Here is a 20,070-nt window from a genome sequence, read left to right as displayed (position 1 = left end):
TGTTAGTGCTGCTTTCAAGAAAAATCACAACATACATTTTTCATTATATCTGTTGCTTGAAAAAGTACTTTGTTTTTAATCGACTTCACAAGAAGGAGAAGGTTATTAATTCGTCGGATATTTTTTTTTATGTATGTTACCGCTTAATTTTGGACCACGTTAATCGATTCGGTAATTCTTTTTTTTTAAAGAAATGTGTTACGTCCTATACTAATTTGCTTTAAATCCGATCATTGGATCAGGAAGAAATTAACGATAATCTTAAATTTTTATATGAGAATTGAAGTCGGATTTGGTTTTTTGCTTAATTGCTGTAAATTTTCTTGTATAAATAAATATACGGTCATTTTTTCTTGAGAGCTGCAAACTGCTTTAAGAAATTTTCATAGAAAAATTTTTTTTTCCATTTCTTGTGCGTCATTTTAAATGAATGTTTTCATTTTTCTTTCGAGCTGGATACTATGCTTCATTTCGAAGAATTCTCTCTTTGGACCATATGCTTAATCGTTAATTTTATTTTTTTATAGTTTAGTTCAAATCAACGCTTTTGTTCAAGCCACACGTTTCATTTAAATTGATCAAGACCAAAAAGTGGCTGTTCTGCACATGTTGATAACTATTAATCAATGACGATATTGTAAGCAGTCGTAAGCCGGAAATCCAGGCATAAACTCTCTTAAAGGTGCGAGGCACATGAAAGTTCCCCGATCTGTGAGCGAAATGAAAATTTCAAATGGTTTAAGATATCCAAAAAAAATGCTTAGACCCCTTATAATTTTTGGGGAGTTGTAAATCTATTTGAAGTGGGTAGATCCCATGCGCCCAATTATGGATTAAATTGAAAATCGTACATACATACACATATATCTGTGGTCACAAGCAATAACCGCCTAAGTCGACTTAAGAAAGAATGGAGTTGTATATGCTATCGTATTCTTCAACCACTTTTCCATGCGCATGTGAAATCCCATCTCGCCAGCTAAACTACTTAAAAAGTTATAGCCGAAAATACTTTGCTTTCCCCATAAGGATAACATTACAATCCAAATGTTTAAAACGTTTTTTCTCGAATTCACGTTTTTCGACTTAGGCGGTTATATGTATTTAAAACAACCATTTATTTAAAAGTATGCTGTACATTCATACTTACACACATATATTAATGTAAGTAAATCTATTCTAAATAAGCAAATTTGAACCTACCACACAACTTCAAATGTTTCGGAATGCTTTTGATTATAGATATCTACGTATGTACACGTACAAATGGTGTAGTAAATTCATACAAAATTATGTATATGTATTTCTATGAAGGCACATCAAGGATAATCAATATTTTCCAAGGGCTCAATATTTTATATTAAACGTCAAATTGAACTCTCATGTACCCAACAACTACATAGAATTCCTTTTCCTATTCAGAAATGCCCAAGTGTACATACAACACTCATACATTTTTTACGTACAAGCCCTGCAGGAAATGTGTCTAACTATAAGTTAACTTGAAGTTGATTAGGTAGGAACTAGAAACCACTCTTATCTGAAAAATTTTCTTTGAGAAAAGCTAACTATATTTCTATGGCGATGGCCGCTAAATAGTCAAGGGTGGTTACCTCTGCATTAGATGTCAGCTAACTTGTAACTAACTACCTTTGGACATAAAATATAAATAAGAAAAACAATATTTTTTTCAATTTTTTCTAGTGCCTTATGTGGTCCCATATTCGAATTCCCCCAAAACGATAATATGAAATTTTGAACTTCATTTTATTTGTCCTGACTTTGAAAAAGTAGTTGTGAAGTGCAGAAAAAAAAGTGCGCTCAAACTAAAGTAAGTATGGGAATATTTAAATAGAAATTTGTTTAAAGAAAACAAACTCCCGATTACGTCTGCATTACTACTGCATTACTTTTCAACTAGTTTCAAGTTAGCTTTTTGTAGTTAACTACAGTGATATATTTTTTTCTGCAAGGTACATACATATTTATTCGTGCACATTTATATGCCTATGTACGAATGCGAGTCCTTAAAGTCGCTTATATTTAAACATGAAAATAGTTTCTTATTGTTTTTTTTACAGAAATTTTTGTTTATTATTTCTACTATTTATACTTTGCTATTTCTTTTCTTGTTTTCTATTTCTCCGAAGCCTTCTCTCATATATGTAGATATTATACACAATCATTTTTGCATGCAGTTGTTGGTACACATAACAATTATGCGTACACACATGCATCAGTTTTATTTTTTTGTTTCTTGTAGTTGCCTCCGACTGGTATTTGGTTCCCTTTGGAAAAATTACCAAACGTTTAAATGCAAAACACAAAAGCTTAAATGATTCCCTTTGCGATTGAGATTGCGATTGTTGTGTGACTAACTACTTGGCTTTTATTGTTGTTTTACATACATACATACGTACGTAAACGCTTTGTTGCTTTTACTTGTGCCGCACGCTTTCAAGTTTGTGCCATTACTGTCTCTTCGGTCGACAGTTGCAACGCGACCTGCCACATCCGTTGCCGCCGTTATTCATTTTTGCTTGATTTTTTTTTTTGTCTCCAGTTTGTATTTTTGTGGCTTACTTTTTGCGGTTGCAAGTTTGTAACAGTTTTGCTGCGGCCCTTTCCGAACCCAACTATAAACCCTTTGCACTCAACAAACCTATGACAGTCATATGTGTGTGTTATTTTCCTTTTTCCGAAGTTCTTTGTTCGTTGTGTTTTTCTGAATAGCACTCTCGAGAGTTTGTTCTCAACTTCTAACAAATAGACGAACAAACAAACGGGTGCTTATGAGTTGTGAATTAGGAAGAGCCATGCAGTAGCCCCTAGTTGGAGCAGTTGCCCGAAATCATATTAAACAATGAAAGCGAAATGTATTGCTGAATAATGTGGTCACATCTGATATATGTAAATACATGAACATACATAAGTTCATACATATATACATAAATACTTATAAATAAATCATTTAACACATTTTCACAATTGTTAAGGAGTTGAAACTTCAATTATTTAACTAAGTATTAGATGAATACAAAAGAGTTGAAGTTCTTGGTATCAAAAAAAAAAAACAACACAACTAAAAAAGTGTTTACCGTTTACAAAAAGCGAGAACCGAGGAACTGCACTGGCGCTATTGGAAAGATATCATAGGAAAAGGATCAAAAAAGGGTATAAACCTCACTAAGGATAAAGTAAGCAACGATCATTAATAATAATAAGTAGATTGGCGCTTACACAATATGTTAGTGTTTGGCCGAGCTTCTCCTCCGATTTGTGGCGTACGCCTTGATTCTGTCACACACGCCGACTCCGAACGGCGATGGTATTTTTAGGAGAAGCTGTTTTTCATGGTACTCTAAGGCCCGTTATTGCCTGCCGAGGGGTTACCGCTCTTAAAAAAGTTTTATTCTCTTTGGTCTTTGACGTTAGTCGGAAACTGGGCTCGATTTAAGATCCTGAGAAATGGTATTGCGCACTTCCAACAACCACCACAGCGGCAGCCAGTAAGAATCTAAACCAGCGATTCCCAGAGTGGGTCAGGTGGACCCAGGGGTTGGCGTGAAAAAAGGGACTTCACAAGTTCTAAGTGGGGGCCACGAAAATTTATATGGTTCTTATAGTAGAGAGCCAATAATACACTACTCAAAAAACATCCAAATTGTTCGTTGATTTTTACAGGCCGTATCTCGGTAAATAAATGGGCGTATTAGCACTTCAAAAAAAAACTTTTCAAGCTCTAAAATTTTTATTTTCAGATTTCTTTTATTTTACCCACAGATAGTTCGAAAAAAAAATTTAAAATTTTTTGTTTTTTTTTTTGTCCACAGCACACTGGCCAAAATTAAAATTTTTTTGGCATAAATTTTAAAAATAAAGTTATAATTTTCAAACTTGGTACATATCGCACACCGTCTTGAAAAGAGTTACAACTCAAAAAAAAAAATACTTTCGTCAGAAAATGCGAATAACTATTTCTGAGCACATGATAATCATATGGGCAAGGGCTACTTTACCTTAGGTTTTTTTTTATCAAATTATAACAATAATTTGCTCAAGCTTTTGCTCAAAGGTAAATAAAAGCTCGGTGTATATTTTTAGCGCATAATCTCAAAAATGCCAAATTTTGAGTGGTGCCTCTTTTGAAGACGGTGTGCGATATGTTCTTCATGCTATTATCAAGTTATGGTAAAACATATATAACGTTGCTTTTAAACGATAACCTTTTATGAAACTTTTTTAAAACTTGCTTAAACCCCTTCAGTGTGGCACCTATATTGTGATACTTATTTCAATTACCTAATCGCCACAATTCAAGTAGAATTTACTTGTTTAAACATGTGGCAACCCTATAAATATAGTTCTGAATAAACTAAAGATTTCTTAGCACTCCTTCGTTTCGACAGACAGGTGGCAACACTTACGAAAAATTAAAAATCTATTGCACGTCTATAGGCCAAGCTCTTGACCACTTATTTTTTGTAAACTGAATGAACTGTGCAAATCTGATGTCATTAAAAAAAATGCATATGTATATGTAAGGGAGTAATTTTTAAAAAGGTGACAATCCCACTCAAATAATAAAACCTTATAGCACATCCGGGGGCCGTGCCCTTTCACTTTGCACCTCATTTTTAGTCCTGTGAATATATTACAATTTTTAAAATGGTGGCAGCCCTACTAAAAAGAAAATACATTATTTTGGACATCTAGAGGCCAAGGCCTTAATTAGACACCTCATGTTCTGTAATCCACCGAACGGTGCGGATTTTACAATTTTTAGACAGATGGCAACCCTAGAGAAAGTCTCAGGCCTAAAGATAATACCTCCAATAAAAAAATTTCACAAATCCGTGCAGTAATTTTCATGGATAACGTGGTCCGAATCCCGAATTTGCTTTATTCTATGTAAGGAGGATACATAGAGCTTTCTACGTATACTTTGCTTGAAATGTTAAATTTTGGAAAAATTAGCAAAAGTTAGCAAAAAATTATAAATCTAATTATTATTAAGCATATTTTTATTATTAGTTCGCGTCATCAGCTTGCTGGTTTTGCTCCACGGAACACAAAAATGTTGTTTAGTATTTTTCTTTAAATACTAATTTTCTTTACCTTTCACAAGCTCATCAAAATTGACTAATAATTATGCACCAATTCTGACATACTAACAGCTAATCATACACATGACTTTGGAAGCGCACTAAAAGCACAGGGTTGAAACTTCAAATCCGTTATTTGGAAATTTTCTTAATGACATATGTACTTTTATAAATTTAACTGATATCAAGAATATATTGCCATACAAATTTGGAATTTATGCCAACAAATATTAAATTCCGTACGAAGTTTCGTTAAGATATCTCAATTTTTGCTCGAGTTATCGTGTACACGGACGGACGGACAGACAGTCACCGCATAATCGATTTCTCTTTTCATTCTGATCATTTGTCTATATCTATCTCGATTCGTTTTGCCTGTTACAAACAACCGTTATGTGAACAAAGTTATAATACCCTTGTGCACAAGTGCGCTCGGGTATAAAAATAAAGCTATGTCTAAAGTTATGCATTTCTGTTATCGGTTTTTGAGGTATGTATATTTCTTGATCGTAAGCCGATTTAAAACTGATATTAAAATACTTTGCTTTAGACACAATCATTGTTATATATATATTTAAATTACCTTATATCCTAATTATAGTCAATTTGATTTTTGACGTAGAATACGTCTTACCTTAAGGTATGGGGGCTATGTTCAAATGTTGTAGTTGTAATTTTTAGAGCTTCACAAAAACGCTTATTGCACGATATAAAGCGATTTCAAAGAAAAGTGTGGCGTTTCAAAGATAAAATTCCAAACCTGTCGACAGATTCATTTTTGTAAATTACCAATTCGGTTTCTGTCGTAAAAACAACGGTAAACATTGCCTTATTTTGGGGTCAATTTTGAGCCTTTAAACTGCTCTAGCAACTTATTGTTGGCATATATAACTTTCATTTTCGGGATATAGGTTCTTTGGAGCAGTAGAAATATTATCGGGTACAAATTTTATATAAATTTAACAAATATTGAGCATTTTAAGGCAAAAAATTGTTGAAAAAATTTGCAAATTTTTTTCATTACCACAATGCTCGAAAACCGCTCGAATGATTTTGTTTTTGTTTTCTTTAATCAAAAATTCAAGAGTTTTCCTTTCGTTTGGTATATGGGAAGTATTGGTTGATATCTTCTATATATGTTTATTTTATTCAAATATATGGGCATAAATGATTTTCCATACAAAATCACCTCGTCATCATTTTGCAAACACGTGCATATGTTGGAAGTGTGGGAAGGAGACAAAAAGTATGTATGCGTATGTAATGCGGCTTTTGATAAACAGAGGCGCGCTATTTATAACCTAATCGCAGTGTGTGTACATATGTAAATACATACATACGTACATATGTTGATTGCAGTTAATGTGGATCTGTTTCTATTCTTAGTGTGTGATTTCGTTTTTGACTTGGATATGCTCTTAACCATACCACGTATTCTACGTTTAAATATAGCGGCTGTATCTCCGATACAGCCTGCAGACCAAGACGAAGGCGCTGGACTGTTCCTTTTTTTAACATGTGGAAACCCGCCCATAATTCTATTTTTGCCCACATTTTATATGGAAAGGAAGCACTGTGCCGCGTGCCAAAATCCAGTCGAATATCTCGAACACTGAAATATCAGTTTGCATTCAAACAGACAGACCGCCGAAATAACAACCTAACAGTGAAAACACAATGCCGGCGAACGGCGAACTCACCACAGTGAAATTCCCGCTGTCAAAATTAGAACGCCCGCCGGCATATGAAATTGCAAACAGCCAAAGCGAAATGCGAAGTTTTCTCGGCGGCGCTTCGTAGCGATAGATTTATTTCTATCGCTCTGCTGGGCGATGGCGGCAGTACGTGCCCAAGGTGGTCGTATGTTATTTTTGCTGTCAAAGATTTAGAAGAAAACCACATATAACACGAATTATTTTTGGTCGTTGAAAAATACAGTGATCGATTCGTAAAATCTGGCTTAAAATAAAATAATTTAAAATAATTCCCCCTTTTCTTATATTTATATTTGTTATCATTTCATCATTTCTAAATATGGTTTCGTTTTTCGAAATATGGTCACCTAAATTATAAGTGCGACGAAATGGTATCAGCTTCTTTCGCTGCCACTGTGAACGACGGCATCGCTCGATTCGACGAACCTCGCCGTTCGCAGGGTATTGTGTTTCAAGCATAACACGGCTAAATCGACTCAGCTCGTTATTCAAATAATTTTTGTAAACTTTTTTTGTGTCTACCTCTTCTCTTTCTGGTACTTACAAACATCAGGCTAAGGTAATATATAACACCGTATCATGTTCATGATAGGAACCGTGACGTGCACCGCAGTTGAATGTCAACTCTTCTGTAGGCGGTGCAGTAAGAAATGTTTTGTCAGGAAATATATTTTAGCTCCGCAGAAAATTATCTGTGCCATTCCAAGGCAGCATTTAATATTTATTTATTATTTTTTTAAATAAGATAACTCCAATGGATGTTTGTTTGGCAATCATATGCAATGCGCACATGCTTATTATACATATGTAAAATTACAGTTTCAAGTTTGAATTTATGTACAAGCAATGTACAAAAAACATATGTACATATGTATGTAAATTTGTCTGGGTTTTTATTTACTTCCTGCAGCGCTCTTATAGGAGTCCATTGAGTTTTGGCAAAATATGAACCTTTTGAAAGCGGTGTGCGATATATGTATACATATATTCACAGATAAGCCCATGACTCAATTATCCTTGGAAAACTTTAAAAATTTCAAGTCACGTATCGAAAACTCAACAAGCTGTAACGAAAACTTCATCCTGTTTAGTGTATTTAATACAGTAGCCAAACAATACTCATAAAGTTTTTTTACTTTAGTTGTTGCTTTTCTTTTGTTGGCCCAAAAGTTGACAAAAGCTTCTTTAGGGCAAATATATACGCATATCTACACAGCTTCTTAATTTACTTAAACAAGTCTTAATAAATACAAGAATACAAATTTTCTTTTTCCATTGGAACGTAAGCTTTACACATTTTACACGCACGAAGGGGATGTGTTGACTACATTTTTCACTTTTTCTAAAAAAACTCGAAAACGTTTTGTAATAATCTTGTCATATTATATTCGCCGGTATTTGTTAGTTAATATAAGGACACGTGTTTACAAAATACATAGGTAGAAGTTTTTTTCAAATTTTTACGGTTGATGCATAAACATAAATAATAAATAAATAAATTTGAGTTTGCTGAATACATTTTAAAAAATTTTACAGCCCAAAAACAAAGACAAATCGATTAAATATTTTTCCAAATATCTCAAGAACGGGGCGAGGAAAAAATTAAAATCACACATACACACATCAAAATTCTCTAAGAAAAGAAACATTAAAAAAAAATTCTTGAAAATTTGTCACATACAAATTTAAACACAAATAAATAGTTTTTGAAAATATGTCATCTCAAAAACAAATAGATAAAAATCACACAATAGCTCTGAGTATTGCGCAATATTTAAGTATAGTATTATGCGGTACACTCTACAATAATTTGAGTCATAATTTTTTTTATACCGAAGTTGAGTAAATTGAGTACATTACAAATTTACATATTTTTTTTAGTTTTTTTTTTTAATATGCGGTTTTGAGTATGTGGTTTTGTAGCCCATTAAATTTTAATATAATAAAGTGCAAGTTTTAAGCGATTTCAAAACTGAAGCTAATTTTGTTTGAAAATGGTTTTTCGCATAAAATATGTTAAAAATAAACGCAATTTTGCACTAGCTTAAACCTTGCACTTTGTTATTCGAAAAAGTTCTAAAAAAATCTTTTAAAATTTGTAAATTTTTTATGTACTCATTTTACTCAACTTCGGCGTAAAAAAAAATCATAACTCAAATTATTGTAAAGTGCACCCTATAATATTATACTTAAATATTGCGCAATACTCAGAGCTACCATTGTGATTTTTGTTTATTTTTTTTTTAGATTGCATATTTTAAAAAACTATTTTTTTATAAAAAAAAATTGTATGAGAAAATTTTTTTTAATTTTTCTTTTCTTAGAGAATTTTGATGTTTGCATGTGTGATTTTGTTCAAAATTTTTCCTCGCCCCGTTCTCGAGATATTTGGAAAACTATTAAATGTATTTGTTCTTGACTTAGTGTTGTAAAGTTTTTAAACATGTATTAATCAAGCCCAAATTTCATATTTATTTATTGTTTACGTTTATGCATCAACCCTAAAAATTTTAAACAAATCAAACACATGAAGTGTGAACCCCGTCCGTTTTGGTATGGAACGCCCCATTTATGTTAAAGCTGGACTCAATTAAAATCTGTGCGCTAAAAAATGTCAGTAACTTCTAAAACAAAACTAAGATTTCGGTAGTTTTTATCTTGAAAGAAAGCATATTTATTAAACCTCTCTAGTTCCTTGTTGTGTAAGAATTTTCGAACATGTCTTCAATGCATGGTTTTCCTTTAAAATGCATCCATTTTTTCTTTAACTTGGCTTTTACAATCGGATATATTTTGTGATCACATCCACTTTATTATCCAGATACCATTTCATGGTTGAGGTCAAAATTTGGTAAGTTATGGCGACACTCTTTAGAGTAAATTTTGGATGTCATTGTGGACGATGATATAAATGTCCTGCTTTCAGCCCACAACTTTTTTTTTCAAAATCTATCTCATTTTTTTATATTTAAATGTTGACGGGGAATTTCCTCGTTTATTGGCCGCATCGCATTTTTGGCCAGAAAGTTGGTTTGTTGGAAAAAAGTCGAGCGCGTTTTTTTTCTACAAGATTCTATTTGTCAGAACAATTTAGATGATTTAGATATTTAATGGCACGATAAGATCCTAGCCCCTCTTTTAAGTGTATTCGCTGAATTGTGCTTCTGCTTGTTTAAAATTTTTTGGCTCGATCTAAGTCCGACAACCCAGGATTTTCCTTGATTGATTTAATGTATTTTGCTACCATTTTATAACGCAACGATACAAACAGTTGGTTTTGGCAACTTCAGTTTTTTTTTGCAATTTTTTAACCAGAGCATGCTGGGTTTTTGAGGAAGTCTTTCACAATTGCTTCTTGATTTTCATGCTCCATCGTCAAGAAACGCGAATTTATTAATAACACCGTGCGACAGAAATCAATATATTCACAAAACTGGGGGCCAAATATAGTAAAACTGCGGTTTTAGGTTTTCTCTCTGACGTCAGGGTTTTTTTTAAAGGACTTTGAAATTTCTAGAATATGATTGAATAAAAAGTTATTTAAAAGATTCAGTGCATTGTAGAATAACAATATAAGTATCAATTAAAAGGAAAATTATGTAGAATAGAGAGAAAAAATGAATTTTTGGGTGCACCACTATAAACAATTTGTCGGAGAAAATCAGTTATGTCATCAAAATGTGAATAATTACCTCCGCTTTTCATGAGAGTGTGAGATAGATTAAAATAAAAAAAAAAAACTTCCATTAAAAAATCGCCATTTTTCTATTTTATTTTTTTTTATTAACTTCATCTTTGATTTTTATTTTTTTTTACCTGAAAAGTTGTCAAACTTTATGGAGTACGCTGTAAAAATTTGAGAATGGAAACACCAAATCTGTAGATATTACGAGTTTTTTCATACCTGCGTGCATAAACTTTAGTGCTTACTCCATAAAGTTTGGCAACTATTCAGATTGAAAAAAATAAAAATCAAACATGCTGAAGTAAATAAAAAATAAATAAAATATAAAAAATGCGATTTTTTAATGCAAATTTTTTTTTTTTAATTCATCTCAAAATTTCGGAATTTTTTCCGAGATTTTCGAATATCATGACGAAATAAAAAACCAGTTGTCTTCTTTTTTTCGATAAAGAATGTAAAAAAATTTATTTCACCCGAAAAGAAATATTGAGGTGTAAAATTGTATGGAATGGCCCATAAGTATCGCTCACTCTGATACGTTCTTTTAAAACCGAATTACATAAACATAAAATTAAAAATTTTAAAAATCTTTTACTGTGTTATTTAAATGGAAAATAATATTCGCGATGAGCGACATCTAGATTTTATTATCCAGATGCCAGATATGAATAAAAAATAAGCAATTGCTTTTTCATAAAATCTCTTACACTTTACTCGATTTATTCAAACAAAATTGAAGTAAAAGTTATGCAATTTTAAGAAAAAGCAATTGCTTTGTTTTTATTCATTCGGCCCAACGGCTGCGCTTTTGCAAGGCGTCTTGTACCGAAAATATTTCACAAGAAAATTTGAAATGTATATTTTATTGAACCAGGCTAATTTTCATGTATGAAAAACACACTTTAGTTTTTATAAACTACCACATTTCGCTGCTTTTGACAGACAGGTGCGTTTTTTGCGATAAAGAACTAGCACTGAACTAGAAATTTGGTTCACTCGTTCGGATTTTCCCGGCAGGGTAATATATCTATACATACATATTTACATATGGATATGTACATAAGTACATCTGTATGTATATAAATAAACCACTAGAATCTGGCGCATTTCGTCTACATTAGCAACTGTGATTAAAAGTATACAAGTGCATACCTGCATACCTGCATACATACAAATTTATAAACAGGCCCAAATACAATACAAAATGTTGCGAGCAGGCGTTAAAGAGCACAAAATTTGCTAGAAAGAACAATTGCGCGAATAGACGAGCTTGCTTAAACTGAAACAAGCAAAATAAAAATGAAAATGAAAAACTTCAGATTGAAAAATTTCACACCTGCTGAGCTTGAATGACTGCACATGAAATGAGTTTTTATTCCAGATTTTTGTTTTTCATATCAGCGGCTGAAAGCGAGCAGTAAGCTTTTCCCTCTCCAAAAAAAAAGACAAAAAACCCAAACAAACAACAAACTCTTAGCTGTTGCACTTTTCACTTAACTCGCCAGCATTGGCTGTTGGTATCGCATTTTTAAATCCAAGTTTTATTAAAAAAAATACATGTGTACATATTTATGAACATACTATACAGATACGTACATACATACATACATATGCGCAATACAACTTGTTTATACGTTTTTCTAAACTGTTCGAATTCAACTGATTTGTCACTTGCTGGTATTTTCTCTTTCGCAGGATCACAAGTTGAAGCACATGGCTGAGCTGCAGCAATCCGTTGTTACCGACCAGGATACTCGCCACCAAATACAGACACAAATCCTGCAATGGGAGGAGAATTTGGAACGTTTACATTGCGAACAGTTCCGCTTGCGTTGCTACATGGCGTCATTGCAGAGTGGCGAATTGCCAAATCCAAAAGTAAGTTTTTATATACAATAGTTACACAAAATTCCAAACGTTTCGCACATCAATAGGTATGCATATCATTATCATTGATTATGCATACATACATACATACACATACATACGTGTAGTATCTGTATGTATGTAAGTGTAAGCAATGATAATCGAAAAATTTATGTGAATACATATTAGCATAAAGCATTGGCAACAGTGTTGAAAATGAGAATGAATAATTTTTGTATACATTTAGTAATCGCATACCTAAATCAATCTAAAGTATAGCGAATACTCATACCAATTGTTAGATTGCCATTATAATATCGGTAGTTACTACTTAAGTTATACTTAACTCTCACTTACGGAGTAGTCAAATAGTTACTATTACATTGAAATATACATTCATGATATGGCTTTAATGTGCCCATGAGTGGATCTACATGTGCCTTTTGCTCACGGTTAAACTTTCAAAGCTGCTTTAGTTCTCAAGCCGATGTGTATTCGAGACAATTATGGTTCAATAAATGGAAAATCCGCTAAAACGTCTGTACATCTTAGCAAACATACTCGTTCAATGATTCTTAATCAGCAAGAAAAAATAATTAACTCCCCACTTACGACGAGTCGTTCCCACCTCCTGTATTAGCAATCCTGAAGAAACATAAATTTGGGAGGTAAAATCTTCAATAGCATTATTGCCTTCAGTAGTGCGATCAAAAAATATGCCACAGAAATTCATTTTAAGCACTTATAAACCGACCGACAACTAATAATTCCATAGTGAGTGCAAAAGGGTAAAGTAGGGCTTCCGGGTAACCAGTTATAGTTGATCGACTATATAAATGCCCAACCTCGCGTCCATGATCGCGCTGTGGACAACGTGAGCAACCCATGGGAGACGAAGCTTTTATGGGCTAACATATTCGACTTAAGCGTCCACTGAAGTCCGCTGCATTTTTCCACCAGGAAGTTCGGCTGCAAGTAAGCACCTATCTTGAAGCCAGCGCCTCATTTTATTATAAAACAAGTAAGAAAGTCTAAGTTCGGGCGGAGCCGAACATTAAATACCCGGCGCAAGTATTAAATATATGTTTTCCACCCTTCCGAAAGCTACCGCTACATGATAAGCCGGGGTGTATACATTTTAAGTAAATTAGCGTCCTTATTGAAATTTCAAGCATTTCTGAAATTTACCGTTATATGAAAAGCGGCCGTAATTTTAGTCCGATTTCAACAATTTTCAACAGTTTGCTTTTATGTGGCAAGCACAATAACCATACCGAGCTTGGTACAAATTGCTAGAACGGTTAGCGAGATACATATATGTGATCACAAGTGGGCGGTGCTGTGCCCATTTTCCAAAATTTTGTCATAAACGTATTTCTTGGTAAAGAATTGTTGCAACCATCAATTTTGAATAAATTAGCTTCAATATTTACTGATTTGTCGGAGATTTTGTATTTCTCGAAATTACCGTTATATGGGCTGTGGGCGTGGTTATTGTCCGATTTTAGAAATTTTCGGCCATTTGGTATGTTGTACCAGGACCAACAACTGTGCCAAGTTTGGAAGAAATTGGTGTAGCGGTTACCAAGATATACACCAGTAACCATAAGTGGGCGTGGCTACGCCCATTTGCCAACATTTTGTAATATTCTTATTTTTCGTCTAAAACTCATTGCAAATACCAATTTTGAGTGAATTATCTTCAGTAGTTACTAAAATATGCAAGTTTTCGTTTTTCTGAAAATTACCGTTATATGGGAGGTAGGCGTGGTTATTGTCCGATTTTTAGAATTTTCAGCCATTTAGTATGCTGTACTAAGGCCAACAACTGTGCCGAGTTTGGAAGAAATTGGTGTAGCGGTTACCAAGATATACACATGTAACCATAAGTGGGCGTGGCTACGCCCATTTTCCAAAAATTTATAAAATTCATGTTTTCCGTCTGAAACTCATTGTAGGTATCAATTTTGAGTGAATTATCTTCAGTAGTTACTAAAATATCGCAGTTTTCGTATTTCTTAAAATTACCGTTATATGGGAGGTAGGCGTGGTTATTGTCCGATTTCGCCCATTTTCAATACCATCCGTCCTACGCCCAAAAGAAGTTCACGTACCAAGTTTCGTTAAGATATCTAAATTTTTACTCGAGTTATCGTGTGCACAGACGGACAGACGGACGGACGGACGGACGGACGGACGGACGGACGGACGGACAGACAGTCACCGCTTAATCGATTTCTCTTTTCATTCTGATCATTTATGTATACATTTGTCTATATCTATCTCGATTCGTTTTGCCTGTTACAAACAACCGTTATGTGAACAAAGTTATAATACCCTTGTGCACAAGTGCGCTCGGGTATAAAAAGTGTGTTCAAACAAAATAGCCTTAGAATCCGGTCATGAGCAGGATTTAGGATCCACGACGTAAAACCAAACTTCCAACGAAAAGGACAACACAACCAAGCAAAACCTACCAAAAGTATGTTTGACCTTAGAAGATGCATTGTGCTAAACCCTAATCTTTATCGCCCCAACCAAAGGATTTTTAAGAAGCTAAGCACTTTGGAAGCTGCCATGTTACAAACTTTGAATGAATCAGACAATCATGATATGTGGGCAGTCACATAGACTATGCTCTGCGACTTCCTCCACCAGCCCAAAAAACCTGCTGTATCTACAGCGAGCCCCATTTTATTCAAATGGTACCCTAACTTGCAGTGTCCTGTCCGGCAGCCGGTATGAGTTCTAAGACACGGCTAATCTAAGGAGTGGACAGCAATCTTAGGTTCTTCGCAGCCCCTAAGTACTTCTGCAGTGTATCCTTTAGATGCAGCTCGGAAAATCTCGGGATCATGCATGCGCATTTGGGCTCCACGCTTTTCGAGACGGTTGTTACCTTCAAAACCCGGAACCGATCTCAGCGGTACGCTATTGTGTCGAGAGATTTACAGCTGTCGACAAGCCTTGGTTCCGTTTTAACGCTGCCTGACTGTTTGACATATTGCTTATTCTGGCACCATTTATCCTCCTAGGAAAGCATTCGCGAACATATATCGATTTCGAAGACTTCCTCCTGGAATATGGTTGGGTATGTGACCATTGGCGGACTTTTCTGTAATCTTGCTCAAAGCACGCCTGCCTCAGTACTCCCGTCGTCCATATTTGATCCATCGGTATACCTTATTTGGAACCTTTTTTCAATCATAGTATTGCCGCTTCCCAGCAGTCCATTTCAGAAATTCTGACCTTGTAGGGATTGTAGAAGGATAACTTCGGTAGCATGATATCCGTGAGCTTGATAGCGGGATCATCTAGGAATGGATTGGGAATCTCCAAATGACCCCGAGAATCTCAAGTTTTCATGCTGATGATATTGGGCAGCCGTAGAGCGCTTCAGCCGGCCTCTTTTTCAATTTGAATAGACAAAGGAGTTCTGCTTATAATGACACCAAGAGCATCAGTTGGACAGGTGTGCACAGCTCCTGTAATGGACACGCAGACCAGTCGGTGCGGCTTGCTCAAGATGGCACCCGCGTTTACTTGCTTAACTTTTGGTAACCAGGCTACCGTATTGAAAAACCAATACGTTAGTTTGGGTGATGTAGCCCAAGTCTAACCATTAGGTCTCTAACAGGCACAAAATGCCCTTGTAGCCTTGTTGGTAATATTCGGGAGATGTGGGTTCCGATTGGGCCTTTGTCCAAAGTTACCGCTAAATACTTTGCCTGATTTGAGAACTTAATTTCTGTCCCTGCCAAGGTTGGTCTAGTCAATTTGATTTCTTCTTTCTGTACAATGGTGGACTTCAGTGGGTTTATTGACAAACTCTTTTCAGAACACCAGTCCTCAGTACTGCTTAAATATTTAAATATACATACCTTCAATTTTTCTCAAATAATAACGCGGAGCCTAACAAAATCCAATCTAGTCTATCAAACTACCAAATGGAAAGTAACCTACCAGTTTTTGTAGGAAAAGCCCGTATGGGGCAACACTGATATGTACATGCCTAAATGCTCATGTTAGCCTAGTTTGGCTGACATGCTTTTCTCCTTTATAATGCTAAAATCCTAATAAATCTTCACTTTCGTGTTGCACGTTGCCATAACTTGTCGGCTTTTAAGACGGACGTATGATAAATATTTTTCATAAAAGCAGCAATATGCTGTGCTTTTTAAGTAGACATTTGCACACTGGTGAGATATGATTATCCATAATAACGTTTGAAGTGAGGTAACTGCTTTCGGAGAATGGCTAAAAGAAAAGAATCACGCAAACGCAAAGGTGAAAAGCAATAAAATATTCACATAGAAGCATGAACATAAATCGACAAACTTATATATGGCAGGTGTATGCATATCTACACATTTGTAAATATGTATGTGTGTTTGTGCTCACAAGCTTTCACGAATATCCCCGCAAAAAATTGTTCAACCAACCTCGAAAGAGCGTACTCCGACATTACTCACAATCTGGTACCATTGATCATTAGTTAGTCGAATCTCGACTCGTCCCTTACGGTTATAATCGTTAATTAAATCGTACTCGAATCATCCCTAACGGGATTTTATTTTATGGGCGTTGTGGCAGCGCACTTCCCTCAAGTGGCACTTTGAAACCAAGATAAGCCCGTTGTTTTCGTCGAGTTCCGCGCCCCACGGGTCTGCCGTCAAGCACAACTTTGTGTGGGCTGGCGGGAGGCCGCTGCTATGGCTTAGTCTTTCAAGAGTCCTAAATCTTTTCATCGTATCGGTGATTGCGTCACATGCTAATCTCTATTTTTACTGCTTTCCAGCATGCTACGTACGAAATATTCGCGTGACTATCTTCCTCCAAATGCGCACGTTCGAACAACACAAAGGATTTACGTCTTTTTTAGCATTAAAAAGGGTATATTTACGAAGTAAAGTACCCGTGACCAGTTAAGGGCCGGGTTAGGTAGAAGTTTACTTCGCCGTGCGTGCTGTCAAGCCAGCGTTTCATATCCGGGATACAGCGGTACGTCCAAGGGCCGTTTGGGAGTTGTCCGATCTTTGTTGCGAAAGTTGCCTACTGCCATCTCTTGCCGCGGAGGATTCAATTTCGCTCCTAAAACATTTTTCCTCCTCCTCCGCCAGTATATCGATGGGGTACATTCTAGCGACAACCCATGCTGCCACGTCGAATGTCTCTTCTTACTTTTTCCTGCTGGGGATAAGTGCCACGTCCGTTTTCTGCTCTGTCAGCTTAAAGCCATATTTTTTAAGTCACGATTGTACGGCTCCTATGGCTTTATTGCCTTTATCTCAAATTTCGCTTAAGTGTTTCGCAGTAACCACTACCACGATGCCACCCGCAAGACTAATTACCTCGGTCGCGGTGGGTACTTTAAGGCAAAGAACTCCGTCGTGCATAATGTTCAATAGCAAAGGACCAAGCACAGAGCCTTGGGACACTCGGCTTAAGTTTTTTCGATTTTTAATACCTGCTGAGGTCTCATATGATCCATTGCGTTTAGGCTGTTTGCCCAGTTCGCCGAATTAAAAGGATTTTCAGTGTTTGCGGTTACTACTAAGCAATATTCTTTAGAACCTCCCAGCCAACGCGAACCACTTATTGCGTCGCGTGTCAGCTGGGCTATAAAGTTTACACCAATGAATGGGGTTTCTCCCTTCTCGAAAACCAAACTGGCTATCAGATATACTTTATTTAGCGTGGATTTCGTTTTCGAGACGGTCGGCTATCACACGTTCAAGGACTTTCCCTGCCTGCAACTGGAAGATACCGTTGGAGGTTTACCGGATTTAGGCAGTAATACTAGCATTTGCCTCTTCCAAACTGATGGGAATGTTCCCTCGGCTAAGCGTCTAGGCGTGTGGTGTTAAATAAATCGACAATACGAGCCGAGGTGATAGCCAGTTTCAAAGCTAAATTAGAAACCCTGTCTAGACCGGGAGACTTAATATCCTCGAGTCTTTTGCAGGCTTGGAGAACTTTGTCGTTGGTGGTATCATAAAATGAGTTCAAGAGCTCCCTATTATTTTGTTTATTATAATGTTTAGTCCTTTTTTATAGCCGTTCGGGTATAAAGGGGGAAAATTAATGTCCTCTTAGGACATGCTCGAACAAAAGCGAACAATTCATTCCATAAATTTATATCAAAACTAGTATTGGTCGCAGGTTCCTTTGCGATTGGTCCAGGAGTCATTCTGGTTAAGCCACACTTTTTGCGAGAATTTGCGCACGTATATGCGTATTTGTAGCTGTTAAAACATATAACTGCAAATATATACATATATTTTTATAGCTTAACATATCAGCAAACATCAACAGCTGCAATCTTTCATTCAGCTATTCAACCGCCATTCAAACCAACTAATGCAGCTGCCATATCCCTCTGCCGCTCGCTCGCTTGTTCCACTACTCCCTTCATTGCCTTCTGCTATTTTGAAAAATATTTTCACACATTTATAATGCTAAAGAGGAGTCTGAAGTAAGACAGACAAACAGTTAGTCAAGAGTCAAAACTCCATGCGCTCAACTTTGCACTCAACTCCACTAAGCTATTCATGGCTTATGTAAAGGCATTTGTGGTCTAGTGTGGCAACGATTGCCTTTTTATATTGCACGCTCATTTCGCATACCTTTGTATGTACGTGGTTGTATGTTACGGTGTGCGTGTGAGGATAACAAGTAGGATAAACGGCACAATAATAAAAGAAACACATGCGGGGTAGAACTGTAACAGCAACAATATGCAGCCAAATGACAGTCATGAAGGCGGCATGATTTATTATTAACAGGCAAGCAAATAACCAACACCCACACACAGACGCGCCGGAACACACACACACACACACCTAGTAACTTGCATACAATTAGGCAAACAGACAGACGACAGACAGCAATGCAGGAAAGTGGGAGTCGTAAGAGTGTAGGCGCAAGCCGATTATGCTGCTGGCGAAGAAAGCTACTTATACTCCACCCATCGCATGGTGTCGCCGAACTGCTTCTGTTTGGTTGCATGAAGTGCTTTCCCGCAGGATATTTGCCTTACACTTAGTTTTTAAGTTGATGTGAGTTAAGGGGAGGTCGGGGGTGTATTATGAATTCATATGCTATGCAAATTTGTATATAAATAAGTACGTATCTACGAAATCAGTCTGCTTCAAAGTCAGTACAAGTAAAGTGCATTCAAAGCAGGAACACGATACTCACTTACATACAGACATATGCAAGCGCAGAACTGCATGCTAATTCATGCTACCATAGGAAAAAATTTATTTTAAAAGCAAATGCTTTATATTCAGTTTCATACACGTACATACACTTTTGTAAGGCTTCAATTTTTGTCCCTTGTCTACCACTATAAAAGTGCTCGACAACAATCTATTACCATATCTCACAAGATTCTAAGTGATTGACAAGTGAATAATTAATAGAACGAATGTACTTAAGTAATAGGCAGCTATCACCAATATTATTTGTATATATATGTTGTTCACATAACGGTTGTTTGTAACAGACAAAACTAATCGAGATAGATATAGACAAATGCATACATAAATGATGAGACTCTCTGTCCGTCCGTCCGTCGGTGCACACGATAACTCGTCTAAGCGATTTTGGCCGAGTTCAGCAAAGCACGCCACGTTTTTCTTCTGTACTAACTGACGCCAATTGGAAGTGCCAAGTGAAGCCAAGTTCTTCTCCACCT

At 35.8% G+C, this 20,070-nt stretch overlaps 1 protein-coding gene across 1 annotated transcript in view; it reads left to right on the top strand.

Moving 5' to 3' along the window:
• The window catches only part of LOC118745946 (protein still life, isoforms C/SIF type 2-like), a gene marked incomplete in the record, with an annotated part of 407,983 nt that overhangs the window by 180,012 nt on the left and 207,901 nt on the right, over positions 1 to 20,070 (top strand). The window contains 1 exon segment of the mRNA XM_036479612.1: positions 12,201 to 12,383. Within this exon segment, the coding sequence (XP_036335505.1) occupies positions 12,201 to 12,383 (183 nt within the window).

The sequence above is a fragment of the Rhagoletis pomonella genome, unplaced genomic scaffold (assembly GCF_013731165.1).
Source record: "Rhagoletis pomonella isolate Grant_MI unplaced genomic scaffold, Rhpom_1.0 Rhpom_scaffold_00010, whole genome shotgun sequence".
NCBI classification, from domain to species: Eukaryota; Metazoa; Arthropoda; class Insecta; order Diptera; family Tephritidae; genus Rhagoletis; species Rhagoletis pomonella.
The sequence above is the reverse complement of the archived record's forward strand: the minus strand, read 5'-3'. Positions and strand labels throughout refer to the sequence as shown.